The following is a 27,537-nucleotide window of genomic DNA, read 5'->3' as shown; positions in this document are numbered from 1 at the left end:
CCTTTGCTGAGTCAAACGTTGCTCCATGATGACTTGACACAATCATAAAATCCAATAGGCTAACTGATCTACACATGCAGACAAGCAGTTTTCCCGCTAATTCACGAGAGACTGAGATAAATAAAATAAATAATAATAATATTAATATTAATATATTTAATAATAAAACAATAAAAAGCAAACAATTTAAAAAGTATATTCCAGCTACATTTTTCTCTGATCCTAATAGACATTTTAGAGCTGTAAAATTTCATGTTTAATTCAGTTTTATATCTGTAACTGGATTTCATGATGATGTTAATAAGTAATGGGTGGAGTTATTATATTTTCTTTCTTCGCTCAAGTCAGTGGAGCAGCTGCCCGGAGCATCTGAGAGGAGCTGGAAATATTGATACTTTTATATGCAAATAAAAAATTATGTTCAGTCTGATGTTCATGTAGTGTCTTATAATTTTATGATTTTAATGTTCACACTTGTTCTGATTTATTTTGCCGTATCATAGCCCTTTATTATCATAATCTTTAAACCAATGATTTCATTACCATTGGTGTGCATTAGCCTTTAAACCCCCTTTTTGTTTTCTTGTCCTTTTAAATATCTTGTAAAGTTCTCTGAATTGCATTTTGATTTGTTTGAAAGGTGTGATATAAGAAATGCTTGGTTTATTGATTTACAGACATCTGTATGTCAGAGTATGCCATTTAAACAATAGTTTGAATTAGTTTAATGCGCCGCCTGCACTGGAGCTTCAGACCAGGACGAGCAAGGGCTAGCTGGTTAGCATGCTAACTTCAGTAGCTATCTATGCAATATAGAACACTAACATTGTGAGGTCAGAACTGATGCTTTTTCACAAAAGTTTTGACAATTTTGACAAAAAATCCTACATACTGCCCCTTTAAAAACATAATCTATGCATTGTTAAACAGTATTTCACAGTTCCTAGTTAAAGCCTCTGCAAAGTTTCCTCAGAGATTGTCCTTTCTGAAAAGCAAACTGTGTCCCTGCCCACATCTGCCAGCCACAGAACTTTAAAGAATAAGTTAAAAACTTGAAAATTCAGTCATTTTCTTGCTGGTGGAAAGTCAGGGGAAATTTTGTACTCCACGAAACATTCATGGAGCTCAGAACAATGCTGCAAAGCTGTTTTGTTGCAAAGCTCCGTAAAAGTGTTGACTCTCCATCAAGAATGGGGGTGAGTAAATAATGTTTGTTCATGAGCTTTACTCCCGTGGGTAAGGGGGGAGAAAAAAGCGAAATGACAGAACTTGTCAATCTTTTACAGGTCAGCTGCTTGAGCCGACTGAAATGGTTCATAGCTCATCAGTTTTAGTGAGCGCACCTGATTAGTCACAAGGTTGAAAAGCAAAGTTCACCAAATGTTCGCTCAGTGTGCTAAACATACTCAAGATGCTGAGAACACTGGACGTGCTTCTTCTCGTCTCTCTTGTCGGGGCGGCGAACGCCTTGTACAAGCAGTGGATTCCTGACACCAACTATGAAAATCAGACCAACTGGGACCACGGGGCTGTTCCTTGTGGCAACGACATAGTGAAGTTCCCAGCGCTGAGAAAAGTGTCCGTGTTTGTGGAGACCACGCATGCTGTGCAGGAGATGATCCTGCCAGTGGACGGAGAGTTCATCCTGAATTCAGGAGCCGGTTTTTATGTCGTGAGTGGACGGGATCCGGACTGCGGTGCAGGTGTCACGGCCCAGTTCAAAGATTCAGAGTCTGTCGGATGGTTTAATCCGGCTCTGTGGCAGGCGGCTGCGAATCTGGATGACCTGCAGCGTGGAAACGTCCTGTTCTCGGTCCACGAGGAGAGCGTCCCTTGCGGGTATGATGACGTGGTGTTCAAAGCCCGCTCCTCTTTCAGGGTGGACACCAGCTCGAGTGAGTCGAGCATTCCTGTGAAATCTGTGTCGGTGCTGGGGAAGAAGTTTGAGAGCAGCTCTGAGTTCTCTGAGTATCTCGGCTCGCGCTCAGGCCGACTGCAGTTTCACGGATCGTCTGCTGTGACAGTCGGACACCCCGGCTGTGAGGATCCTTCTGGCTGTGACTGTGGGAACTCTGTGAACCATCAGCGGATCTGTGGCTCTGTAACATGTGCCTCCCCCAACTGTCGGAAGCCTCTCCTCCCTGAAGGACACTGCTGCGATGTGTGTGGAGCCATCGTCACCATCCACACCGCCGCCACCTTCAACCTGCAGTCTTACAGGCAACGAATCCATCACCTGTTCCTCATCCAGCCGCAGTACAAATCCATTCAGCTGGGCATGTCTAAAGTCTTCAAGCCACAGCGGTTGATGGGGATTATCCCCTTTGGTAGCTCGGCTGTGATCCAGGTGGTTATCCTGGACGGAGAGGAAGGAAAACAGGCGGAGAGGCTGGCAAGGGACATCTGTAAGGACGCCCGCAAGCATGGGTCCAACCTGGGGATCACCGGGGATGAATTTCAGGCCTCTTCTGGGAGCAGCAGCGATCAGTCTGGAGCCAAAGCTGCAACGGTGGTTGGGGTTGTGTTCGGAGTTCTGATTATGACCGCACTCATTGTAATCACAGTCTTCCTGGTTCATAAGGGGGTTGTTCGAATGCCATCGATGCCATCAATGCCATCAATGCCATCGATGCCATCGATGCCATCAATGCCATCGCTGCCGTCTCTGAGAAGCTTGAAGAGAAACAGCGGTGTCGGAGAGCTCGGCGGGCCTCTCGACCACGGCTTTGATAACCCAATGTTCGACCAGCCCAACATGCTGCCTGATGTTCTTGGTTCGAACGGGACTGGAGCAAATTCCTCAATCTCTTTGACTCAGACTGGTGTGTACTTCGTGAATCCAGTTTATGACGACAATGAGACAGAATTCAGTGCCTGAAGCGATAAAGTCGAAGTTTTAATGATTTCAGAGGTACTTTTGCATTACACTGATGATTTTACAGCCCACTTCATAAAATAATAAACTCTCTTATGGCTTTATGATAATCCAGCACTGTCTATAAACTTACATAAGTGGACCTGTATGATAAATAAATGAAATGACAGCAGATGTTTGTGTACTTTTCCCTCATTCATATCACATTACGAAAGCAGTGAAGTTGCAATAAAGTGGCAGTAAATTCCTCACACACGTTCTACTGCACAGGTTCCTCACATTGATGATGCACAGTCGCCACTAGATGGCAGTAAATTTAAAAACAACCTTCCACATGTATCTTCAACACACATACATTAGGAACTATTTTCTTCCAAAGATGATAATTTGTAAGTAAAACAGTCATACTGCATCGACCAGACAAACCGTATTGTCCTTCTTTGACAGCCAGGCTGTGACATATAAAGGCTCCATAAAATCAGCCGAGTACTTGTGGAGCAGCCTCATGTCACCAGTCACATCATAGAAACACACACAGCCTCGGTGGAAGTCGACATACAGGCCGACTCTTTGGGCATCGCCGTCTTCCAGAGGCGTCTCCACACCGGCATGCCAGCAGAAGAAGCCTCGGCTGTTCCTCCCCACGCACCAGGAGAAGTCGCTCCCGGTGATGCAGCTGGTGCTCTGCTCTCCCTTGCGATCGATGCTCTTGTACGTGACCCCGACATGCGCCCCCTTCCCGTTCAGCTCTGCCTCGATGTAATGCCTCCCCTGGTACAGGCTGTCCGAAGTCATCGCCTGGCGCCAGTACTCGAAGCGAGCAGGGTGGGCTGGGTAGCTGTGCTGCCAGGGGCTGGTGTTGGTCAGCTTTCTGTTGTCCTCCCTCACGCGGAGGAAGTTATGGGTGGTGTCAGGGTCAAAGGTCAAACTCCTTTTGTCTGTAGTACAAGGGGAATGTGATTTGTGAACAATCTGTATGCTGAATAAACCAATACAGACACTGAACATAACACACTGAAAAAAGCATATTTACATTTCAGAAAGTCCTCTAGCGTCTCAGGATCAGGCAGAGGTGAAGGTTGAGCTTCTGGCTTCGGGGATTTAGTACCTGGTTTATCATTTTGCAGAGAGATTATTTTGTATTTTAGTGGCACATACAGTTTTCTACAATGTGCTGAATATAAAAGAGACGTTTGAAAATAATGGAGCTGAGTAAATAAAGATTGAATAACGAGGCTAAAAGACGACGATGCTAATCAGAATCAGAATACATAAATAAATAAATCACATATGAATTGTTTTTGTTCCAGATGCTCCGTGCACTGGAGAAATAGAAATATAGCATAAATGGAAACAAGGGATAAAAATACAGGTATAAATAAAATAATAATGTCCATAATAAAAAAAATAAAATAAAATAAAGTGAAACATGACATATACTGCAACCAACTGAGCTGCTGATGGAGCAAAAGAAAAAGTAATTGCAATCTGTCAACAAATATTTCAGATATTTATATTTCAGAACCAAAACATTTAAAGTAAAGCATCTGAAATGATATACACCCACCATTTTTCAAGATCAAGCTCAGTTTTTCCCTGTACGATGAGAGGATCTGGTCACACAGCTCGTCTGTGGTGTCAGTCACTACTTGGACATATGAGTTAAGGTGGTCCATGCGGGTCAGGTACACAGCAGGCACACACACATCTGACACTCCTTTCTTCCACTCGCAGTACTCCTGGAAAATAACGTGCGAGCTGTAAAATAACACGCAGCCCCTTTTTCTCTGATCCAGATCTTTTTTCAAAGAAATTGGCCAGATGACCTGGTGCCTGCTCTGTGTGCACTGTCAACACACTGCCTACCAAAATAAACTGTTTGCCTCGGAGGACATTCTGCGCTAATCCCAGATCTTTTGAGATGTCTGGGTTAACACCTTCTGGGTCACCTGTCTGGTTATATATATATATATATTTATTTATTTATTTATTTATTTATTTATTTAAATTTTTTTTTACCTGCAGGAAGTCGACATCAGACTTGTTCCTGGACAGTTTGTTCATTATAGCCATATGCTTCATCAGCTCGGTTTGCCTCTGCTCCAGATGTGCCTGGATGCCCTCCACCTGTCTGAGGGCCCGTCTCTGCTCCCCTTGCAGCACCTCCACCGCCCCCTTCCTGGCCTCCTCCACAGCCGTCTGCAGCCTGGTGAGCTGCTGCTCCACAATTACACAAGCCGCCTGCACTGAAGACTGACGGGCCGGGGAAGAAAGAGAAATGAAATCAGCGAAATGGTTCCAACCATTGTTCATTAAACTGATGTATAAAATGTAACACACCTTAATTAAGTCATTGTTGCTCTGTAGCTTTCCAATAGCTTTCTCAGCTGCTGCTGCACTCTGATTGACCTCTTCCTGTTTCTTCTGCAGCTCAGCCTACAAACAACCATGTTCTCTTTTAAGATGATAATAATAGAAACAGTGTGAAACAATGAAAGCAACAGCTCACCCCCAAAAAATCAAGAACACATATTATTCCATTATTAGTTAGGTGAAACTTCATAAACTTTGTGAAGCACTGTTTCTGGTATATTCCCAAATATTAAGGCCTTCTAGTGAATTCAGCATATGTTATAGCTGCAGTCCCCTCAGCACCCTTAGTTCCCGCATCCAATCTAAACTTGATTTTTTTGGTTGAGTTGTCCCTTTCATAGCAAATTTGAAAGATGTTAAACCTGAATCCAAAACAGAAAAAAAAGATTTCTCAACATTAAATGCTCTGTGTTGAAAAAACTGTATTATGTTGTGTTGTCAAGACCTCGATCTGTGCCCGAGCCTCCCCCACAGATGCAGCCGTGTGCCCTTCGTGCTCCTGTTTCTCGCAGTCCGCACACACACAGCAGCCGTCCATCAGGCAGAAGCGCTCAACAGGAAGCTGATGGACCTCGCAGGTCCGACAGTCGATGTCGTGGAGGGGATCGACCAGGCGGTGGTTCTGAAATTTGGCGTTCTCCAAGTGGGGTCTGAGGTGCGCCTGGCAGTAGGAAACCAGGCAGGTCAGGCAGGATTTCAGGGCCTTGCCGGGGCTGTCCATGCACGAGTCACATAAAACATCTTGTGGGAGCAGCGAGTTGGGCGTCTCTGTGGAAGGATCCCCCTGCTCCTCCTTTACGTCTGAGTTGGGTTGACTTTCCTTTAAACTCTCTTCATTGTTAGTGCTGAGAGTTGCCATGTTTGAGAGAGTTCTTTCTCCCTGATTTTATCCCTGACTCACTTACTTCAAACGGCTGCTTTTCCTGCCTTCTCCCAAGACCCTCTGAATGCATAAGGAAAGAATTAACCACGCCTAAGGTATTTTGTGCTCAGCCCCGCTGAAGAATTCTCATTTTCACCCCTCCTCTGTTGTACTTCTTGCACATATCCAAACACCAAGCTTGAGATACAGCCAATTACACAGAAGAGGGGAGGAAATGACGAGAGGCAGGCAGGACAATGGACATCCTCACTTTCATTTTGTCCAAGTGAATGACCGGGCAGGAATGTTACATTCTCTGCCAAAGTCAAATTTTTTCATAACAGTGAAAAGAAAACATCAGCTGAGTTCGGTCACCAAAATGGCAAATCAATCAATAAAAACATAGCAAAGTATCATTAGAAAAGCATGAGGATACTTTGCTACTGCTAAAGGACCAATGTGGGAGTCTGGCAGTGTTTCCTCCTGATAACAACGTTATGTAAGAGGCATGGAGCGTCCAGACAACGGCATTTATCTGTAGTATGCTTCCTGACTTCATGTCAAGCAGCACAGAGGAAAGAATGATGGAAGAACGCGAGGATTATCACAATGGATGAAGATGGCAAAACAAGTACTTTTTCCACTCTGCGTGTGTCTCTCACACAAACATGGACACAAAGTCCTGGCTGGAATGATGTCCTTGTAAATAGGTAGAGAGTGAGACAGGATGATCACTGATATGTAGAAACTGTACAATGAAACAGGAATACATGCAACCTAGTTACACTAGGCAAAAGTAGGAACTTGATTAATTTACATGTTTGGCCCATTATTATCATTGAGAAAACATTATAAATAATGTGTGATCTCAAGAAAACTAATAAAAATTCATCACGGGAAAACTTAGGGAATTATGTGAAATATCTGCCAACTGAAGTTAAATTAACCATAAATGTACCACTTGTTAATGTCAGTTATTGTAAAACGTTACCAATTGTTCTTTTAAATCCTTGTTTTCTGTCATTATGGTCTGAATGTTGTTTCAAAGTCTTCTGTACATTACTTATGTGGTTCTGTTCGAAATTAGATCATGGCCAAGAAATATCAGAATCAGCCCTAACAATCCATTCTGTAATCATGGAAGTTAAACCCCTCTTCATGTCACCAACCCAAAAACATATCAGAGGACTCCTCATATCTTACCAAAGGCATACAGTGACCTCAATGTGAGTGACTCTGCTGACAAAATAAAGCAAAAAGTTCAGTAAGTAGAGGATACATCAGTTAAGTACTTTAAAGCATTGAAAACATTAGTATTCTTTATTTAAACTCCACCTAAAATGTTAAAATGTGGGATGGTAAACATCAAAGTAAGCTCCTGTGCAGATGTACATTATATTAAAAAAACTACTTAAGATACAAACAGCTGGAAGACTGTACTAATTACCTTTTTATGATCCATAAAAGGTTCATAAATCTCATATTATAAGGACAAAACAGGCAGGAATTAGAACAACAGCATGTTATATCGTGTGTGTGTGTGTATGTGTATATATATACACGTATATAATAATCTAAAGATACTGTGTTTTACATAGTTTTCAACACTACATTATTAATCTCAGTGAACAATTGGCCTGCATTGCCAGTGAGCCCCACTTGGACTGACATGGCTTGCTGTATGTAAACATGCACAGAGTTGAAATATGAGTAAGGAAACAGTTGAGTGACTCTGGATGAACAGACTACACTTGACAGAGTTAATAGTAAACTCCAGAGGTTTCTGATAAAAGACACTTTTAAGCAAATGCACAGGCACAAGCAATGCAGGCACATGAGGTGGTTGGATTTACCCCACAGGGGCAAACAAGTTCAGGGAACACAGATCCCACAATCAGCTCTCTCTTAGCTCGGCCACATGTCATACAATGACCCAGCATCTGACTGCACTCTGATAACTGTCTCTCGGTTTGTTAAACCATGCCATACCATAGTTTCAACAATCCTCCTGAGGCTAACAAGACACCGAAAAAGGGATCCTGTTATGAATTCATCTGACACTCGTATCTTTTCACTTGACATATTCATCTTGACAATGTCCTTTCTGCTTTGTTACCATCGAGGTACGATGACAGGAAAATCATTAAGTCCTCCGTGTCCATATTCACTCCGCAATGCATCACTGACCTTTAAGGCTGGATGAGCACACAGCAGGAGGGCCGTCCACAACATCTTTTATTATCTGCAGGACAGAATGAAGACAAGGGAAGACGCTGTGTTTCTAACTGAAGATGACTTAACAAGAAATATGTCCAGTACTTTCATACTACACTGGAGAGGGAGGGCGAATTGACGATTTGAGTCTTGATTCGAGGCTGATCTTGAACGCATCCACAGTGCAAAGTGAATTAATGCTAGCAGCATGGTGGAGGAGGAGCTTGCGCCAAATAACTATTTTTAATGGAAATTCATAGGCCATTTCAAATAGATCAAAATGATTAGATAGCTCATTATTTGTATTTACCTAAATTTGGTGCTTTAACAAAGATTCCTCTGGGGTTCCTCAAGGCTCTATTCTCAGGCCTCTTCTGTTCAACATCTACAAGCTCATCTTCGCTCAGATTATGGAATATGACACAGAACTCTACATAATAGCATCACCACATGATTACAGTCCCTTACAAATGCTGAATACAAGCATCGAACAAAGGACATGCAGAATTGTATAAAACTGAACACTTTAATATCTTTTTGGCACAATGTTTTTTTCTAAGCACTTTAAATTTACATGTGCCTGGATGTTCACCATGACTATCAAATAGCATTTTTTTGCCTGAAATGCCCAGCCCTTATCATAAACTTGCCTCGCCTTACGTTGCCAGAATGCCCAACCCCACTGCACTATAACTCATCACTCACAGTTCTGTGTCCTCCATGCAGTCCGGGTCCTCTATGGTCTCCAGCCGTGTCTTACAGGCATCTAAGATCTTTTTCCTTGGTCCTAGGGGGATGTGGATACTTTTAAGGTCATGGTCAGAGCACAGCAACAGGGCTTCAAGGTCAATCTTCTCCCTCTTGAAGATCGAGAAAAACTCGCTCATGCTCTGTGTGGCGAGGAAGACCTCCAGAGGGCTTGACTCAGGCTCATCGTCATCATCCAGCCCTAGTTCGACTTCGTCCCAGGGCAGCTCCTCCACGTTCCTCTCCTGCAGGCTGCGTGCACTGCCGATGCTGTCTTCATCTCCACTTGGGTATTGCTGCAGCCGACTGCGTAAACGCACATTATTGCCCGACCGGTCCCCACTGGCCTCATCCTGACCACCGAGGTTAAACATTCCCCCACTCACATAGTTCCTCCTGAAGACCATGGTGCCCAGACCGGGCCGGTTGAACAGGGAATCATGTCCTGAGTCAGTGCTGATCTCAGAGAAGTCCACATCGGGCCCATGGAGGTCCGGTTCACTCATGGCACGTGAAATGGCATCGTAATTGTCTCTGGTGAACATGTCACGGATGTTTCGGCGGCCACGGTCCTTTGGGTTGACGTAAGTCCCCTGTTTGACGAACATGACATCATTGCCCAGCTGAAGTCCAGAGAGGGAGCGCACACTCTTCCTGCCATCCTCATAGATCTTAAAGGTCCCATCTCCTTGTTTCCTTTTCTCCAGCTTCCTCTGAATCTTTGTCTTCCCTCGGTTTGTGGCATGGAGAGTAGCCTAACAGAACATGAATAATAATACAGCTTTTAGACAGAGTCACTAATGAAAGGCTTAGATTTACCAAACATTTCAAATAAGATAGATAGAATTTTTTACATAGACACTGAAAATTATCAGAATACATTTAAAGGTCTCGATTTTTTCAGACATTTTATACAACATATTTCATATAAATACGTATATATAAGAGATAGGATATCAAAAGTATGTACTTATGCATCAACGCAAATCAATCCTGACCTGGGAATATGGCACACTGACGGTGGCTGCATTTAAGCTTCGCAGCTTGTGGCTAATGGAGCTGCTGGTGTAGCTGGAAAAGCTCATGACGTCCGACGCCGATGCCTCCGAAGCGTCTTTGTGAAACTTCCGCTCCATGCGTTTGTGGTGCTTCTTCTGCATCTTCACGCACTCTTTGATCCGCCGCTCGGCATCACGAAACGCCCGGTCCTTCAGCTTGTTGACCAGCTTGGCGTTGAGGCCCGTCTGCTTGGTAGCCACGGAATCCAGGTAGCGGACGCAATCCATGTGATTTTTTGTGGCGGCCATGTCCAACGGGGTGTGGTAGTCGTTGTCCAGACACCATATGTTGGCACCAAAAGACACCAGGAAGAAAAGGCAGTTGTGGTGACCGTTGGCAGCTGCCAGGTGGAGCGGCGTGTTCCCCCATATGTCACACTTGTCAGGGTTTCCTCTGCGGGCCATAAGAAACATATACATATCAGATTCCCTGCATAAATATTTTCATTCCTTTCTCAGACTGTTTGAAAGGTTATGTATACAGTTTGCCTCCCTGGCCGTCCGTTTAGATGACTCACTCATGAGTAAGCATGTGATTTTTTTTATTATGTTTTCAGCACTGACCTGTCATCCGTGGGTTGTTAACGGGGCCTCATTTAATAATTTACAGTCTAAACATCACGTTGCTCTTTCAGAAAAACAACCACAGAGCTTCTGTAGGCTCCTTGATTTCATAAGGCCCTGACCAATTGCTCAAATAGGAAGGTTTGCTTGAAATCACACTTCAAAAGGAATTTACATGCAGGATCCATACCTAACATTTACCCTTAGCTGACAGTCTGCGACCTCCGGGTTACCTCTATGTGTGCTGCACTGTTGTTGCTGGTTTGTAATATGACCACAGGTTTGCCAGCACCTCTGCTACACTACCTGTATCAGGTTTCAGGGGAGGCCGATGTAGGTGGCTCAGAAAGCAACGCTGTGCACGGCCGGTGATGTCACGCTGCGTTCCCCAAGTCAAAACACACGGTGTCACAGCTGGTTGTGGAGGACAGATGTGTGTGGAGGTCCCTTACTTCTCTCTCACATCATAAGCCTCAAATCCGTGGAAGGTCATTTATTGTGTTAAATCACTTTTTGCCCAAACTAGTATTCTGTTAGGCATCTTACAGGTAATCGAAAATGTTACAAAGAAAAATTATTGTTTCACAATACATAAAGCTTGTTTGTTGCCACAGAAACTCAATATTGCTGACGCGATTTTAACTTTACATTCATGCTTTCATTTTTCAGTTTGGACTCCTCTGATTGGTGTCCCTACGCCCGCAGAGTTTACATGTTGTCTTCACTGTTCTTCAGTGTGTCTCGTCCCTGTCCTCCAGCGTAGCCACCTACAGACTGCTGAATATTTCATACGATGGAGGTGAAGCCACTGTCGAAGCGCAGATGTATTATTGATGGATTGCGTTGTGAGGTTTTCACAGGGAACGTGTGTCAGAACCCAACCTGGGCAGCGATTGGCACAAGTCTCTGATTTGAGACCCCCCCCCTGCTCGTCTCTTTTTGGTCTGGACAGGATATATGTGGTGGCTGAAAATAAAACGTCTAGTTATATATTCAACAGGAAATCTGAATGAAAGTTGCCACGATCGTGCATAGCAGTGGCTGTGTTTACACGGACAACACTTCTTCATTCCAGTTGAACATTTCGGGTGAATTTCTGCTGAGGTGAGATAGCAGGGCCTTCTTTATTTATCCTGTGTGAAATCATTTTTCAGTACATGCAGTGCAAAGTAGGAAAGAGAGTAAATATAAGAGTGGTTATCAGCCAAGTGAAAAACCAAAAAAAAAAAGCAAACGCAGGTTTAAGATCAGGGGTTGTTCAAGTTCAAACATCAGCGTGCAGGATGGACAGTGTGCAGCAAACTGCTGAAGAAGCCATAATATAACCAACGATCAAACAGGAGAATTACGCCGTCCCTGCTTCATAAAACGCTCCAAACCGACATCAAAAGATAAACAGCAATTAGCTGTGCTCGATTTTTATTTTTCTCGATGAAATATCACCTTCAGATTAAACAATGTGCTTTTCGTAGGGACAGAACATCCAGCGTGATAGCTTTATGCGTCATGATTTACGTCCTCGTAAAAAATGCTGACCGCGGCGCTGATAGGCCTCCCTCGTTCTTTATCACATCATGGGCTGTTTGCATCTTCACCTCCTATGACAGCTTGATGTGACAGCAGCCCGCCCGGCGCAATATATTTGCCAAATATAGCAGTGCTAGCATCTTTCCCATGAAACTGTCAAGCAGTATTTAACTTCTCTTCATTACCCTCCCTGGGTCTCACGAGTTCAGTGCTTCAGTGAAACATTATGGCAGCTGTTATTGTTTATTCTAGTGCCTCGTGTCAATCAGGAGTTTATGTAACCTGCTATCAATAGAGGAATATGTCCTTGGTGGCTGAATGTCTCCAGAGCAGTGTTTACATTTACTCCGTGGGAAATGGTGAAATCAGTATCATCACGCTGTTCTGGAGGCCTTCCTCGCTTTGTGTGTTTTCAGAAAACGTAAAAAAAAAAAAAAAAATGTCAATAACTTTAGGTCAGTTGTGATGTTTTGCGTTCAATAAACTGAACGCTGATGAATGATGCCGTCTTTGCTTCGTACACTAAGTCTCTAACAAGCTTCACTCAATTAAGCAGATTCACAATGAGCCCATTTCTTCTGGCTGAGAAGCAAAACCAGGTCAGCCAGAAAACATGAGAAATGGGCTGACCATGAATACCAATCACATTTGCTCACTTTGGCCAGCAATCATACTACAATGCAGCCTGCAGAATGTGTGTAATCTATTTGATATTTCTACCCTTCTTGTGATTACAGAATGAAATAGGTAATTACGTAACGGCAGGCAACCATGCCTCTCCATAACAATCCATCATAACAAACTCATGAATTTCTCCCTTTTATGTGACAGTTTGTGATGTAAGCATGACTTATACTTTATGTACGCTGTCTATTTTTTATGGGCCAACTCTATCTATATGACTCCAGCCATGTGCAGGTACGTTCAGGAGAGGAGCCTCAGCTAATCTCGAATGGTGCCATCATGGTATAAATGGCACAGCAGCTATCTCCCGCTGTAATATAGTGGTAATAATCATGGTGTGTATCTTACAGAAGATGATCATAAAGTTAGAACAAATAAAAACCCTGTCCTTAAAGGGGCTATATGTAAGACTTTTCAAATTGATCTGAAATGATCAACAGAATGTGACTAAATAACAGTCTAGACATGATCATATCTGTGTATCATGTTGCTGAGATATCTACTGAATTAGCATGCTAAACAACTAGCCATATTCCAGCCCAAAGCACCCGAGCCTGCAGAGTGAACACTAATTCTCCCCTGGTGCCGAACTCACAGTCCGAACTTCTAGTTGCACAGCTAACGGGGCTAACTTACTAAAGCTCTAAATTTGACAGACTGGCAATTCTTACATATTGCACATTTAAAGTTTCTTATTACTTTAAATGTGCACGACTCATGCCGATGGAAACAAAACATGCAGCTTGTCCAGTATTATCTAAGTTTCTGGAAGCCTAAAGATCTCAGACTGATTTTTCAAAATATGTTTCAGCTAGTGTTTTTAGCTTAGCAGCCACAGTGAAGACTTAGGCTAAGAAAAGATGTGTAAAAGTGTGAATAACGTATTTTCAAAGCAGTTTGGGATCTTGGGGCTTAAAGTGAAACTCTCGCCAAAATGCAACCTAGCCTTTTTTTGTGAATGTATATGAGTCAAATCTTCATGTAAAAGCATAGTTACGCTCAAACTCATTTTCAATGTCAGTGCAAGGGGCACTTTTCCGCTAGCATCAAAATCGCTATTTTTAAAACACTAAGAAGGCTCGACACAACATGAAACTTTGCTCGTAGTATCACCAGGGTCTCTACACATGGCTCAACTGAACAACATACACTCTACCCAGACGTGTCCATCCCGAGTAGCCATGACGACGGCTAGAGGAAGAAGCTACTGCTCAGGTGAGTTGTTCAAAAACTCTCTTTTTAGTAAACTCTGTGTACACAAACAATGCTCTCAATGCTGGTGTTCATGTGTAGAGACCTTGGTGATACTACGAGCAAAGTTTCATGTTGCGTTGTGCCTTCTTAGTGTTTTAAAAATAGCGATTTTGATGCTAGCATAAAAGTGCCCCTTGCACTCCCATTGAAAATGAGATTGAGCCAAAAATGAAACTGCAGTCAATCTTTAAAGTGCCTCTTTCGTCATAATTATGCTTTTACATGAAGGTTTGACTTATATGCATCTACTCATCTACTTCAGGTGTACTGGAGAAAGCTGCAGCGCTGTTTTGTTTTGAGGCTGCAGAAATGCTCCACAGAACTTTTGGTCAGCATGAGTGGATAAGACTGATTTTTCATGTTTGGGTGGACTTACCCTTTAAAAAAAAAAAAAAAAAGGAAAGAAAAAAAAGAAAAAAAAACCATGGCTAACTAAACTTAACTTAACCTAACTTAACTAAAGAGCTGCCAATTTATGGTGTTGACTTCTGACATCACTGTGTTGGTAGTATATCAGGGCCAGTCCTGCTCCTCTGTTAAAGCTGACCTACTTTGTTGGTGGTGTTTTGTTACTCTCATTGGCTGACTCTGCTAAATGCCCTAAATGTAAATGTGTGGTTCAGCTGCAAAAGAAACGTCATCAAGTTGCCCATGCTTAGAAAATATAATTATTCATTTGACAATATGTTTATCATTTGCCTCGTCTGACACGGGAAATATCTGGAAAAAGGACGAACAATGTGGAAACAGACTGGCTGACATATGAGTGGAGTTTACGGCCGTCTCTTTAGTGTTGTATATACCCACCCCCTCGCCACGATGAGCCGCAGAGCCTCCAGGTTGCCGTGGTACGCAGCCCATAACGTCGGTGTCATGCCATCCTCATCCGGCGCGTTCAGGTCCTTCCGCGTCGCCTCCTTCAGCAGGTCCAGGTAGCCGTCCCGGGCCGCCTTGTGGTACCTGTCATTCATGGTGCACGGTTAGTCCGCCTTGCTCGACTCCATTCCCGGTCGATAACACCTCCACCTTCACCGCCAGCACCAGCAGCCTCATCGTCGTCCAGCGGCTGAAGTGCCGCGCCGTGCCGCCGTGCCCTCCTCACTCCTGATCCGCGGAGGAGCTCCGGGGGCTAAGCGCGTCGGTGGTCTCCGGGGAGACCGGGAACAGTGCTCCCTGTGGCCGAGAGGCTCCAACACAGCCCCGTGGACACGACAGATAACCCCTCCATGGTAGACACTGACGTTATAATTGATGTAACAAACTCATCAAGTAGGAACATTAAGGATATATCCAATCATATAACATAAGAAGAATGTGGATTTGACTTGGACCCACCTGGGGCTCCTAATATTGACTTGAAAAAGACATCATCCTTAGAAGTACATCAGGGGAGCACTTAAAACCTGTGACCACCCCTGACTGAGCCTTGGTCTAAAGATCCAGAGCAGGAAAAAATGTAACAACATGGTCATTCCTCATGTCACATTGCCTGGATGGGCTTTACAATCTGTGCAGTGAACGACATCCTCTGTCCCCAGCACAAACTTGCCATGTTCAATAAATAAATAAATGAATAAATGAGATTGAAGAAACCTCAGGATGAGCCACAGAGGAGAGATCCCTCTCCCAGGATGGACGGACATGCGATAGATGTCACGTGCACAGAAATGAACAACAAAATCACAGTTTACAAGTTGTATTGACAGAGTGTCTGATACAAATTATAGTATTATGTAAAGTCTGTGGATCCAGGAGGATGACTGAGCAGGCCGAGGCATCACCAAGTGGTGCTCCGAGCAACACGACCTTGTCTCCACTTTGGTGACCCGGAAGAGAGCAGGCCACACAACATAATTATCAGTAAAATAGAGGAGATGGGAGTGAAAAGGAATCAAATTTTACAGATAAACAGATAAATGGAAATTGTAAAACAGAGGAATATCTGAGAAACTCAGGAGGATCTTCAATAAACGTCATATCCCAGTTCACTGTGAACCAACTGACACCGTGAGTAATGTAGTTTTATGCTGTTCAATGCAGCCAGGAATGCACAGAAAACAACCTCTCCCTTAGCTAATGGCACAAGACAGGAGGGCCAACTCCTCAGGTCAAGACTTCGCTGTCCACTTAAATCTGAAGGAGAAAAACATTCCTTTGAGGACAAAGACGAGATGGTTCGATAGAGGAGTAAAGGAATCCCTCCATGTCAAACCGGAACGGCCTTCTTTGATCAGAGGAGGGGGCCTTCGGGATTTCTTATCAGCCACCTACAACACTGTACCGAGTTCTCTCCCGAAACAGCTTGACAACTCTTCACACCTGAGCTCACCTAGCCCTAACATCCCATACAAAAGCCGGTTGGGTCAACGCCTCACAAGTGGCCCCAACAACTCTGAAACTCAGTCACCCATATGAATAATACTTGAGTAAAAGTCTTTAAAATGTCTAAAAAGTTTATAAAAGTACACATATTAACACATACTGTATGTATAAACTGTATACTATGGGTTAAAATTATAGGCCTGCCCTCAATATTCAGACTTTTCTGAAGCTAGTAACAGAGATACAAATATGAAAATGTTACTTAAATTATCGACACAAGGGTTGCGGAGTGAAAAAAGTACACCATGAACCTCAGAAATGCAGTGGAGTGGAAGTATATTTACCCAGAAATCTAGAAAGCTGCTTACCGCACTTGAGTGAATGTGCTTAGTTACATTCCATCACTGCACAAAAGTACTACGACCACAAAAATACTGCACTACAAGTTAAAGTCCTAAAGCCTTACTTCTATAAAAGGGTGTAACTAATATCAGCAAAATGTGCATTAAGTATGAAAAGAACTCATTGCGCAGCTCAGTGTTGAATATTTTTATAACGTCTGCATTAAAGTGAAACTCTCACCAAACTGCAACTTTGGCTTTATTTTGTAAATGTATATGAGTCAAACCTTTGTGTGAAAGCATAATTACGATGAAAGAGGCACTTTTAAGATTCTCTGTATTTTTGTTTTCAGGTCAGGCTAATTTTCAATGGGAGTGCTAGGGGCACTTTTAAGGTAGCATCAAAATCGCTACTTTAAAACACTAAGACGGCTCGACACAACATGAAACTTTGCTCGTAGTATCACCAGGGTCTCTACACATGAACACAAGCATTGAGAACATTGTTTGTGTACACAGAGTTTACCAAAAAGAAGGTTTTTGAACAACTCACGTTAGCAGTTGCTTGTTCCGCTAGCCGTCGTCATGGAATCGTCACGTGTGGGCTGCCATGACGTCGGCTAGCGGAACAAGCTACTGCTCAGGTGAGTTGTTCAAAAACTCTCTTTTTAGTAAACTCTGTGTACACAAACAATGCTCTCAGTGCTGGTGTTCATGTGTAGAGACCCTGGTGATACTACGAGCAAAGTTTCATGTTGTGTCGAGCCTTTTTATTGTTTTAAAAATAGCGATTTTGATGCTAGCATAAAAGTGTCCCTAGAACTCCCATTGAAAATGATTTTGACCCGAAAACAAAAATACGGTAAATCTTAAAAGTGCCTCTTTAGTTGTAATTATGCTATCACACGAAGGTTTGTCTCACACACATTTACAAAAAAGGCCTAGGCTGCATTTTGGAGAGAGTAACTTCAGTTATGAATCAAGGGCTATGGAGTGAAAAAAGTACACCATGAGCCTCAAAAATGCAGAGGAGTGGAAGTCTATCCACCTAGAAATCGAGAAAGCACCTTACTTGTGTGAATGTCCTTAGTTACATTCCAAAAATACTGCAGTGCATGTTAAAGTAGTGCAGTATTTAAAGTCCTACATCTAAAGCCTTGCTTGAATTAAAGGGTATAACTAAAGTCAACAAAATGTACATTAAGTATGAAAAGAACTCACTGTGCAGCGAAATGCTCCGTATCAGTGTTGGAATTTTAATATAACAGCTGCATTAAGGTTTGTTTTACTGCTGTATGTTATTATGTAAAACTCTGTCAGATGTTTGTAGTGTCACAAAGTACATTCTTCACCTCTGAGAGTGCAGTACTTGTACATATTGACATTCCACCACTGCAAATTCAACAGTTCTGCTATAAATCCTCATAAAGCTGAATCGAGACTTCATGGAGTCATGATCTATAGCAGGGCTGATGTATTAGCCTGCTTTAGCTAGAGCTGCTGCAACTGAGTGTCATTTATTAACCGCGCACATAATGTTTATGGCTGCAGGCACTAAAACAAGATTTGAGTCTCACCTTGCTTCTTGTGTGTATATTTGCAGCCATATGGAGCGACCAAATATATTTTGGGTTTGCATCTGTGTCTGACGAGCTGGGAATGAGACTCAACATCTACAAACTATCTTATAACTTGGACCTTTAATGGCTGTTATATATATTTGCATCTGCATGTTATAAAATCCAGAAAAGTAAAATTACTTAGATACTGTGCTTAGTGAAATTTGAGGCATACCTGTACTTAATATTTCTATTTTCTGCTACTTTATAGAGTTTTCTTCACATTTTGGAGGCAACTTTTGTGCTTTTACTCCACTACATTTATTAGATTACTTTAGTCACTAGTTACTTGGCAGGTTAAATGCTTCATCAGAGCCAAAAACTTATATAAACTTAAATAAATATATTATTAACTTTCACCTCGACTTCTGACACTTACGTGCATTTATCATCTTACAAAATGATATATTTTAACTGGATAAGCTATCTTAACTTTTACTCAAGTGTGAACTTTGTTGACTTTTAACAACCCTGATAAAATCTGTAAACATTTCTGAAAACCCACTCGTCACCAATCCATCCAGTTCGCCGAAGTTGTAAGAACTCGTCTGAGCAGGAAATAACGACTGCAGGTATCTGACAGCAGGAGAGCATTACTTGAGATTGACGCACTGTGATTGACGCGTAAGCAAGAATGAGACTAACTTTGGCGTCATTGTTAGTCCAGAATGAACAATTGTTCCTTGTTGAAACTTCACATTACTGGTGGTACAGTGTATTAAGAAAGAGTGCAAACAAAGACGGAGATCATGAGTGAGTGTTGCCGCGCCCTGATTGAAAAAAAGCTGTTGATGTAAATCTAAAACAAGCACAGCTGCAGAAGAAACAGGACCTCTCAGATGCACTGCCCAATTGAAACTTCCATAACAATAGGCACAGATAGTGGACAGGATTTTCATGTATTGCACCCCAGGTGTTTTCCAGAGACAGGCACACATCTCTTCAATGAGCCATGAATAGCATTAACATACTGAAAGTATTCCCTTCAAGCACTGAGTAAAAAAAGACGGGAGATTAACAAATGCTGCGCCTCTTTAAAGACTCTGGATTGTGAGGCGCAGCTGCAGCCAAAAAACACAACACGAAGCCCCTAAAGTTCATAAATGCAAAACAATCATGGAAAAATGGTTTGATAAGACAAGTCACGCGCAGGTCTGCTCTCCCTTTACGCAACATTTATTTGGCACATGCTGCTAAAATCTTTCCAATAAACGGCAGGGGTTAAACAAAAAAAATGTATCATGTCATATCAAAAAAATTGCTGCTGATCACAAAAGAAACCGGTTCTTTGTATTTTGGAGCTTGCAAGAAAAAAAAAGCTTTTCTGGGAAATGTCTTTTGAACTTTACATGATTATTTTGTGCAAAACACGCTGTGTTTGGTAATAATATGGTGTTGTTCATAACAGATTATTGACATTTATGACCCTTCATACGCCTTTTTGACAGCATATAAAAGCCATGGCTTATCAGACTGCCTCTCAGGATCACTCAGCATCAGGTAGGCTCCTGAAACCTTCTCTGAACTTTTCAGTCAGTGTCTCTCCTGCTTCAGTGATTTAGTTATTCGATTTGTGTGTGTATGTTTCCCTTCTTCTGATTTATGTATGTTTCCCTTCTTCTGATTTTAATCTTGATTTTATCTGAGCTGGAGAGGGACACAGCTGATCCATGCAAACATGTTTGTAGTGTCTCACTCAGTCTAGCCTATTTACTTGCAAAAACTTGGAAATTAAATCTCATGTATTAATTCGAAGCTGCTCCTTTGTGTGACACTGACAGGGTGACAATTATGCTGATTTAGTTCCTGTGGAAAGGTTTCACCTGGGCGGGATCTGCCTTTAAAGGCAGCCTGGGAGAGGGTGTAGCTGTTAAACCTGTAACCAGATGCAGTAGTGAGCGGAGAGAGAAGATGTGTTTGAACCCTGGTTATCTATGTAACTGTCTGACCGACGGGGGTCCCTGTCAACCATGCAGCATGACAGCCAGAGACGCGGAGGCGGAAGAGGCCCACCTGTCCAACAACACTGGTGTGGCGGGTCAAGCGGGGAGCTCGTGTCAATCTGACCTGAATGGCTCTTCCGGCGGGGTCGCGAGGGAGCGAGGTCGGAACTGGGGATGGATGCTGTCCGGGATCATCTGCGTCAACATCCTGATCCTGGGCTGTGCCTTGGCCAGTGGCACTGCTTACAAAAATGTAAACATCAGCACCCCTGACCTGCAGATTTTCCTCATTATCCTCCTAATCCTCACCACCACCTGGATGATTTATTACGTCTTCTACACAGCCAAGTACGAAGGGTCTGTTGTATACAAGGATGCCCACGCTGGACCTATATGGCTAAGGGGTAAAAAGCTGTTAATTTCCTTCTTAATTAAAGAGCAATTTTGAATAATTCAATCACTTTCCCTGCTTTTTTTTTTTCTTTTTACATCTGCATGTTCTTGCTCCTTCAGGAGGACTTGTGCTGTTTGGGCTCCTGAGCATCATCATGGACATTTTCAAGATAGCCAGCTACGTGGGATACCTTCACTGTGACTCCGCTGTTAAAGTTGCATTCCCTGTGATCCAAGTTGTCTTCATAATTGTGCAGGTAAAGCATGCAAAGAAAATGCACAAATTACCAAGACATTTAATAGGCACTCAAGTTTGTGTCACTCAAAATACTAATCAAATGGTACGATCAATTTGCAGACGTATTTTTTCTGGGTCCACTCCAAGGACTGCGTGCAGCTGCAGAGGAACATTACACGGTAGGTGATTGACAGATTCTTATAAATTGCTTTCTCTTCTGATTAAGATATCCTCACCAAAAAAAAAAACAAACTGGGCACCTTTAACTTGACAGAAATGGAATATGGAACAGCATAGGATAAAATCTCAAGAGGAACAATGTCAGGGAAGTCGACGTTGTTTACACGCCAACTACGAGATAAGGGAAGGAACCTCGAAACAGAGATTGATCGGTGTTGCGGAGAGAAGCGTGTTTTTTCTTTTGTGTCCATGCACTTAAATCAATAAAGTATTAAACAACATAAATCCCTTGTCAACTCATGGATAAGCCTGAAGGTTTTGTCTCTGAAGAGTCTTCATCAGTCCTTTTAGTACTCATCAGTGTTGAAATATTAAGGATTATCCATGAGTTAAGGATTCTACTAACCTTACCTATGGACTTCATTACTAGAAAGCAGGAAAGGCGCCTGCTTATAATTTTTTATATAATTACTTTATTATGCTATCCTTGAGCAGCGCCTACATTACTTCTTGTTTGCTCCAGACCCAGTGGTTTTTGTTAGCTGAAAACCAAATTAAACGAAGAGCAATTACTAAATCTGACATCACGTTAGTTCCGTTCAGCTTTCTGACGCTATTTTTTGCCTCTGCTCATCAACACTTGCTTCTGCCCTCTTGTTTGGTTTTATTCAGCTGTGGGCTGATGCTCACCCTCTCCACAAACCTAGTTGTGTGGATGACCGCTGTCACTGAGGAGTCCGTTCACCAAACGACGGCTCCCAAAGATCCTGAATATCCTGAATATCCTGAATATCCGAGCAACGCCACTAAGATCCACGGACGAGGCTTGTACATCAAAGGAGGTAATTGAAGCAATCAAAATAGATCAAGTGGCTGATAAAACACCACAATATCAGACATCTCAACCTGTTCCCTGTTGTGTCTTACAGCCAGTTATGGAGACGATAAGTGCAAGTGCAGCCACACTTCATGTAGCGTGTTCAAAGAGGCCTACTACTACTTATACCCCTTCAACATCGAGTACAGTCTCTTTGCCTCTGCCATGGCCTACGTCTTGTGGAAAAACGTTGGTAGATTACTAGAGGAACGCGGCCACCACCACATCAAATTCCACATAAAAGACGCAATCCTCGGCCCCGTGGCAGGAGTTCTCTTAGTGGTGGCAGGCCTGGCAACCTTCATCGTCTACGAGATGGAGATGCACAATAGCCATGATGATGACACGAAAGACTACGCCGTGATGATCCACTTTGTCATGAACATAGTGATCCTGACGCTGATGTCTGTGTCCACTGTGGTCGGCTGCGTCATCTACAAAGTGGACCACCGGGAGCACGTGACGGATAAAAACCCCACACGCAGCCTGGATGTTGGGCTGCTGGTGGGAGCTTCACTGGGGCAGATCGTCATCAGCTATTTCACTATCGTAGCCATGGTTGGAACCGGAGCCAAAGGCCACCTGAACAGGCTCAACCTGACGGGAGCTCTCCTGATGGTGATCCAACTCGGCCTGCAGAACTTCTTCATCATCGAAGGCTTACACCGGGAGCCCTACCACGAGGTGCACCCGGTGGACACAGTGATGGCAAATCCATATGTGCTGCAGCCAAGCAAGGAGCTGAGCCTCGAGGGATCAGATATGGACAAAAAGCCCAGCCCGGTGCCCACGGCATTCAACCTGCACAGCCACAAGGAAGAGCACAGACACAAACTGATATGGAAGAGGCGGGTGCTTAAGGAAGTCTGTGCGTTCCTGCTGCTGGGCAACATCATAGTGAGTACCACTCCCTGTCACACTCTCAAATTCACTTTTCTCAAACTCATCAAATACTCATAGTTTTCTCTTATTTCTTTGGTTGACAGCTCTGGATCATGCCGGCGTTCGGAGCCAGACCCCAGTTTGACCACGACACCGAAACTGAATTCTACCAATTCAACTTGTGGGCTGCCGTTGTGAATATTGGACTTCCTTTTGGCATCTTTTACCGCATGCACTCAGTTGCCAGTCTGTTTGAGGTTTTCCTGACCTCATGATGCTGCAGGCGCAAACAATGTGTACAGCAAACTGTTTTAGCATTATAAAGCTGTTTTGTATAAACTGTAGTTTATATGTGATGATGGTTCGTTCCTCTATACATCTGTCAAGTAGATAATGACACAAATAAAATACAATCCTCTCATCTCCCATTATAGTCTGTATATGTGATGTAAATGTATTTCAAAATGTTATTTTCATAAGTAAAAAAAATCAATTGTGAAGCTAATCTTGATTTCTTTTTCATGCTCTGTATGCACAAAATAAAGGCAATAAAATGAGTGAAGTGAATAATACATATTATTTGTAGTAGACACAGTTGTAACAGTTGTAACAGTAACCAATGAAAAAACTATGGTATGAATTAGCTATTTTGGAAGATCTAACTAATGTTTGAGAGTAGCTACATTTAGCTAGCACCTACTTTACAGATGCTAGCAATTTGCTTGATTATTATGGATAGAACAATAACTTGATTGACAGGTTGATTGGTCATCAGACAGAAATCGAATGAACATTTTGATAATAAATACACGCTGACATTTTTAAGTTAAAAAAATAGCACACACATGTTAGCTACGTTAACATTATAGCATGTCAGTTTGGCTGTTTTTCTTTCTCCAATTTTGCTGACCCTGCTGGAAAAACCAGCATAGGCCAGCACCAAAACACAACAGATGCTGGTCTTGGTGGTGACCAGTCACTCACAAGACCAGCATCTGTTGTGTTTTGGTGCTGGTCTGTGCAGTTTTTTTGTTTGTTTGTTTGTTTGTTTTTGTTTGTTTTTTTTCCAGCAGGGGAGAAGTAACTCGTTAGCCCTTTGTAGCATTAACTTTAATTATGTGGACTTAGTGAGTCAAAACCGAAAGGAATTAATTAATAAAACGCACTAAATAGCTAAATGCTTTCTCAAATCTGTCGAATAGTTTACAAGCTTGATATAAAAGCATTTCTCCACATTGGAACAAGCACATGCGACACAGTTTGTTATTTATTTCAGGCTTACCCTCCACACAGGCACAATCAAAGACACCTCCTCGGGGTCCTCAGCACACGGTTTTGTTTACAACCACGTCACCAGGAAGTACATCGCCAGGTGTCAGGATGCAGAGACAGGTAAGCGACTCTAAATGTTGTAATATTTTTGCACATTTAGACACAGTTTTTGTTTTTGCAACTCGTCCGAGTCCTTATTTTAAACCCGAACAGTTGATTTAAACTCACAGTAAGACGTGGAAACAGATATTTGCTTTAGCTTCAACATGCTAATGTGCTTCACGTTTACAGGACTCACAGGACGCTCCTCTTTTTGGGGAAGACGACGATCACATCAGGCGAAGTAAATTCAATGTAAGGTAAGATGTGCTGCGTTTGTGGTTATAACAAGTCACTAAAGCAGTGGTGGGGAGTAACTAAGTACACATACACAAGTACTGTAGTTTAAGGGCGATGAAGGCTTTACTTGAGGTTGTTCCTTTTCATGCAACATTCATTATCTCTTCACTATTAATCTAACACCTTAAACAGCAAATTAATAGATAAATTAAACTACTAAATTACTACTAAATTAAAATAAGAACAGCTGAACTGATTAGTCAATTTATCTCTTAGGCTAGTTGAATAACTGTAAATTAAAGGTGCACTATGTAGTCTTGGGTAAGACATTTAATCAGAAGAAGAAGAAGATGATCTTCACTGACTGATTTTGAAGAGAAAGTAATGAGCAGATTAATCCATTATGAAAATAATGATCAGTTGTAGTCCTTTAAAATGAAAATGAGCTCCATCAACCAACTACAACAGAAGAATCCAGCTTTTGAATTGATGCACCAGCAATAATATTAATATAATGTTTTTGACATGTTTCTGCCTTGAGCTCTTTTAATTATTTACCTACATTGTCCTGAGTATGCTTACATACTTTTACTGAGCACAGTTTTTAAATGCAGAAATTTAACTCCTCACATACTATTTTTGCAGCGTGACATTAGTTCTTTAATCAAAGTAAAGGACCATCATTCTTCCTCCATCACACATCCAATGTAAGCTTTCCTGTATTTTGACCAAATGCTTTGTTTTTAACTACAGAATAAAATGACAAACTGTGTTTCAGACATCCGCTGGCCTCATTCTTCCACCTCTTCTTCCGATCAAGCGCCATCTTGGTCTACTTGTTCTGTGACATCTTCAGTAGTCGCTTCATTGCCTGCATGGTCACCATCATCCTCCTGCTGTCATGTGATTTTTGGACTGTCAAGGTGAGCAGATCAGGTTGTGTTTAATCATGCCTCAGTTTTATACAGAGGAGCTTGTTTGACATTTATCATGCTTTCATTTACGGACGTATTTCCGTTTTTTTTCCCCTCAGAATGTGTCTGGCAGATTGCTGGTAGGCCTTCGGTGGTGGAATCAAGTGGATGACGATGGGAAGAGCCACTGGGTGTTCGAGTCAAAGAGGGCAAGTAAAAGCTCCTCAGGTGCATCGTTGAATGGCATGTGCCCAGGGCTCCTTTCAGCTCAAGGAAAACGTTTTCTTAAAAAAAGCAGTTTTCTTATCTGGAAGACACAGATCTTGAAAAGCACAATAGAGTTAAACAAGTTTGACGGCCTCATCACGTTTAGTTAAATTAAATGTGACTCTGACTCTGTAGAAAGTAATGGAGATCTCTGTAAAACTGGTCCAGAAAAGACGGTGCAGCTTAAGTTTCACAGACTAGGCACGCCTTGCAGCAATTTTATTAAGCTAAGCCCTTTTACTGTGTAATGTAGCCGTATGACCTTTTTGGACAATAGAAGAAGATGTAACATAGCTGCATTATCCTCTCTTAGTCATATCATACAGCACATCAGGAGACATCAGGCACACATTTCCAAGGGCTATTAACTTTTCTCTGTGTTTTATTGACGAGCATGAAATAAAATCTTGTTTTGCGTTCCTTCACAGACGGACAGTTTGAGAGCGACCTCCGGGGCAGAGTCACGGATTTTCTGGCTGGGACTCATCGTGTGCCCGATCTTCTGGGTCATTTTTGTGTTTAGCACCATCTTCTCTTTCAAGTTGAAATGGCTGGTCAGTGTTTAAGTTAATGTCAATCTAATTTCTGACTCATAAGCTGCTCATTGTTGGCACATTCCTGTTTGTGATTTTTGCCCCACAGGCTGTAGTCATCATGGGCTTGGTTCTACAATGGGCCAACTTGTACGGTTACCTCCGATGTAAAATGGGTGGACAGTCCAACCTGAGAGACATGGCAAGGAACTACCTCGGTGTGCAGATGTTTAAACAGGTATGTGGAAAGTAGAGCTTGTAAGTAAAGATTAATTGCATTCTCAGTTAATTGATTAGTTGTTTTGTTTCATCGACAACCCAAAAGATTTTAAGATTACTTTCATAGAGGAAAAGGAATGTAGAATATATAATACTCACATAACAAGATGGAATTAGATGATTTGGACTCAAAGCGATTGATCATTTCATCTTTTTTTCACTTAAGGCGATGAAGAAAACAGAGCGCCTTTGAAGTTGACGAAGACAAGTGACAACAGTCTCTATTGTGGTGGATTATATGTACTTGATTCCTGTGAGCTCTGTTAACTCCTTTCTGGGGTTTTCTTGTTGCTTTCACTCAGGTGTTTGGTAAAAACTGATTTTGTATGATTTGTTTCTACTGAATATTTTGACTTACAAATTAAAATGTTCCAATAATACAACCTAGTTGCTGTTGGGAATGCATTTGATGCAGTTGTTGTGGTGGTGCAGGCTGCAGACAGAGTCACTGCTGAAAGTTAATTCTAAAATGTAAATCACTATGAATTCCTTACTAGTAAAGATTTTACCAAGTCTTCACTGTCCCTTCAGTTTATCTGAAACTAGGATTTAAAGAAGGGAATGTTAAAATGTCTGACCTGGATCAAGATGGTGCCTAATTTTGAAGTCTTTGTATACTGGGGGAAGAATATATAACAATATCTTTGTTACCTCATTGGCCCTACTATTAAAACCTGGACTGGGTTTTGCTTAGGTTGTTTTTTAATCAAACTTTATGATATCATAGGCTGATGAAATGGGAGGGTATTGTAGGGTTTCTGAAGTGTAAAATAATAAAACAAAAAAAATAATTCACTCAAAACTTCTCTGTTTGATTGTTATGTTTTAGCAAGACCGCAATTAAGATATTTCCATAGTTTCTCACTGGAAACATCCTAATCATGTGATCATGTTTTCTGAAGATTCTGCATATTAAACTTGAGGATTAAAAGGGTCAAAATTCTTCTGGATGTTCCCCGTAGATTGTTGTGTTCAACTGT

At 42.2% G+C, this 27,537-nt stretch overlaps 5 protein-coding genes across 9 annotated transcripts; 3 read left to right on the top strand and 2 right to left on the bottom strand.

Moving 5' to 3' along the window:
- The first annotated feature begins 220 nt into the window (after positions 1 to 220).
- On the top strand, positions 221 to 2,913 carry amn (amnion associated transmembrane protein). Its single transcript, XM_037089255.1, has one exon. The coding sequence runs from the start codon at positions 1,412 to 1,414 to the stop codon at positions 2,876 to 2,878; it is 1,467 nt and encodes a 488-aa protein (XP_036945150.1). The 5' UTR covers positions 221 to 1,411; the 3' UTR covers positions 2,879 to 2,913.
- On the bottom strand, positions 2,867 to 6,270 carry LOC119014248 (tripartite motif-containing protein 16-like). Its single transcript, XM_037089253.1, has 6 exons — positions 5,694 to 6,270; positions 5,216 to 5,311; positions 4,895 to 5,128; positions 4,443 to 4,614; positions 3,909 to 3,983; positions 2,867 to 3,813 (listed from the first exon to the last, which is right to left on the bottom strand). Exons 1-6 carry the CDS (start codon positions 6,105 to 6,107, stop codon positions 3,278 to 3,280), a joined length of 1,527 nt encoding a protein of 508 aa, XP_036945148.1. The 5' UTR covers positions 6,108 to 6,270; the 3' UTR covers positions 2,867 to 3,277.
- Positions 6,271 to 6,992: 722 nt separating this feature from the next.
- ush1ga (Usher syndrome 1Ga (autosomal recessive)) lies at positions 6,993 to 17,397 on the bottom strand. Of its 4 annotated transcripts, none has more exons than XR_005072906.1 (5): positions 14,966 to 15,459; positions 10,070 to 10,523; positions 9,030 to 9,826; positions 8,298 to 8,352; positions 6,993 to 7,346 (listed from the first exon to the last, which is right to left on the bottom strand). XR_005072906.1 is itself a non-coding variant. In XM_037089258.1 (5 exons), the coding sequence occupies exons 2-5, from the start codon at positions 15,031 to 15,033 to the stop codon at positions 8,349 to 8,351; spliced, it is 1,323 nt and encodes a 440-aa protein (XP_036945153.1). In that variant the 5' UTR covers positions 15,034 to 15,118; positions 17,375 to 17,397; the 3' UTR covers positions 7,414 to 8,348. The 4 variants fall into 4 exon arrangements, 3 of the variants coding, with proteins under 3 accessions (XP_036945151.1, XP_036945153.1, XP_036945152.1); XM_037089258.1 differs by lacking the exon at positions 6,993 to 7,346 and adding an exon at positions 17,375 to 17,397 and having other exon boundaries at positions 7,414 to 8,352; positions 14,966 to 15,118; XM_037089256.1 differs by lacking the exon at positions 6,993 to 7,346 and having other exon boundaries at positions 7,413 to 8,352; positions 14,966 to 15,458.
- On the top strand, positions 14,090 to 23,510 carry LOC119014246 (proton channel OTOP2-like). 2 transcript variants are annotated; one of them, XM_037089250.1, is made up of 9 exons: positions 14,090 to 14,119; positions 17,399 to 17,465; positions 19,889 to 19,940; positions 20,417 to 20,787; positions 20,897 to 21,033; positions 21,135 to 21,193; positions 21,867 to 22,036; positions 22,124 to 22,968; positions 23,058 to 23,510. In XM_037089250.1, the coding sequence occupies exons 2-9, from the start codon at positions 17,432 to 17,434 to the stop codon at positions 23,226 to 23,228; spliced, it is 1,839 nt and encodes a 612-aa protein (XP_036945145.1). In that variant the 5' UTR covers positions 14,090 to 14,119; positions 17,399 to 17,431; the 3' UTR covers positions 23,229 to 23,510. The 2 variants fall into 2 exon arrangements, with proteins under 2 accessions (XP_036945145.1, XP_036945146.1); XM_037089251.1 differs by lacking the exon at positions 17,399 to 17,465 and having other exon boundaries at positions 14,091 to 14,119.
- A 745-nt stretch (positions 23,511 to 24,255) lies between these two features.
- zgc:112148 (uncharacterized protein LOC550424 homolog) lies at positions 24,256 to 27,352 on the top strand. Its single transcript, XM_037089263.1, has 7 exons — positions 24,256 to 24,345; positions 24,517 to 24,584; positions 25,343 to 25,487; positions 25,598 to 25,687; positions 26,174 to 26,299; positions 26,388 to 26,516; positions 26,724 to 27,352. The coding sequence occupies exons 1-7, from the start codon at positions 24,334 to 24,336 to the stop codon at positions 26,748 to 26,750; spliced, it is 597 nt and encodes a 198-aa protein (XP_036945158.1). The 5' UTR covers positions 24,256 to 24,333; the 3' UTR covers positions 26,751 to 27,352.
- The last annotated feature ends 185 nt before the right edge of the window (positions 27,353 to 27,537 follow it).

Source organism: Acanthopagrus latus, chromosome 23 (assembly GCF_904848185.1).
Source record: "Acanthopagrus latus isolate v.2019 chromosome 23, fAcaLat1.1, whole genome shotgun sequence".
Lineage (NCBI taxonomy): Eukaryota > Metazoa > Chordata > Actinopteri > Spariformes > Sparidae > Acanthopagrus > Acanthopagrus latus.
The sequence above is the reverse complement of the archived record's forward strand: the minus strand, read 5'-3'. Positions and strand labels throughout refer to the sequence as shown.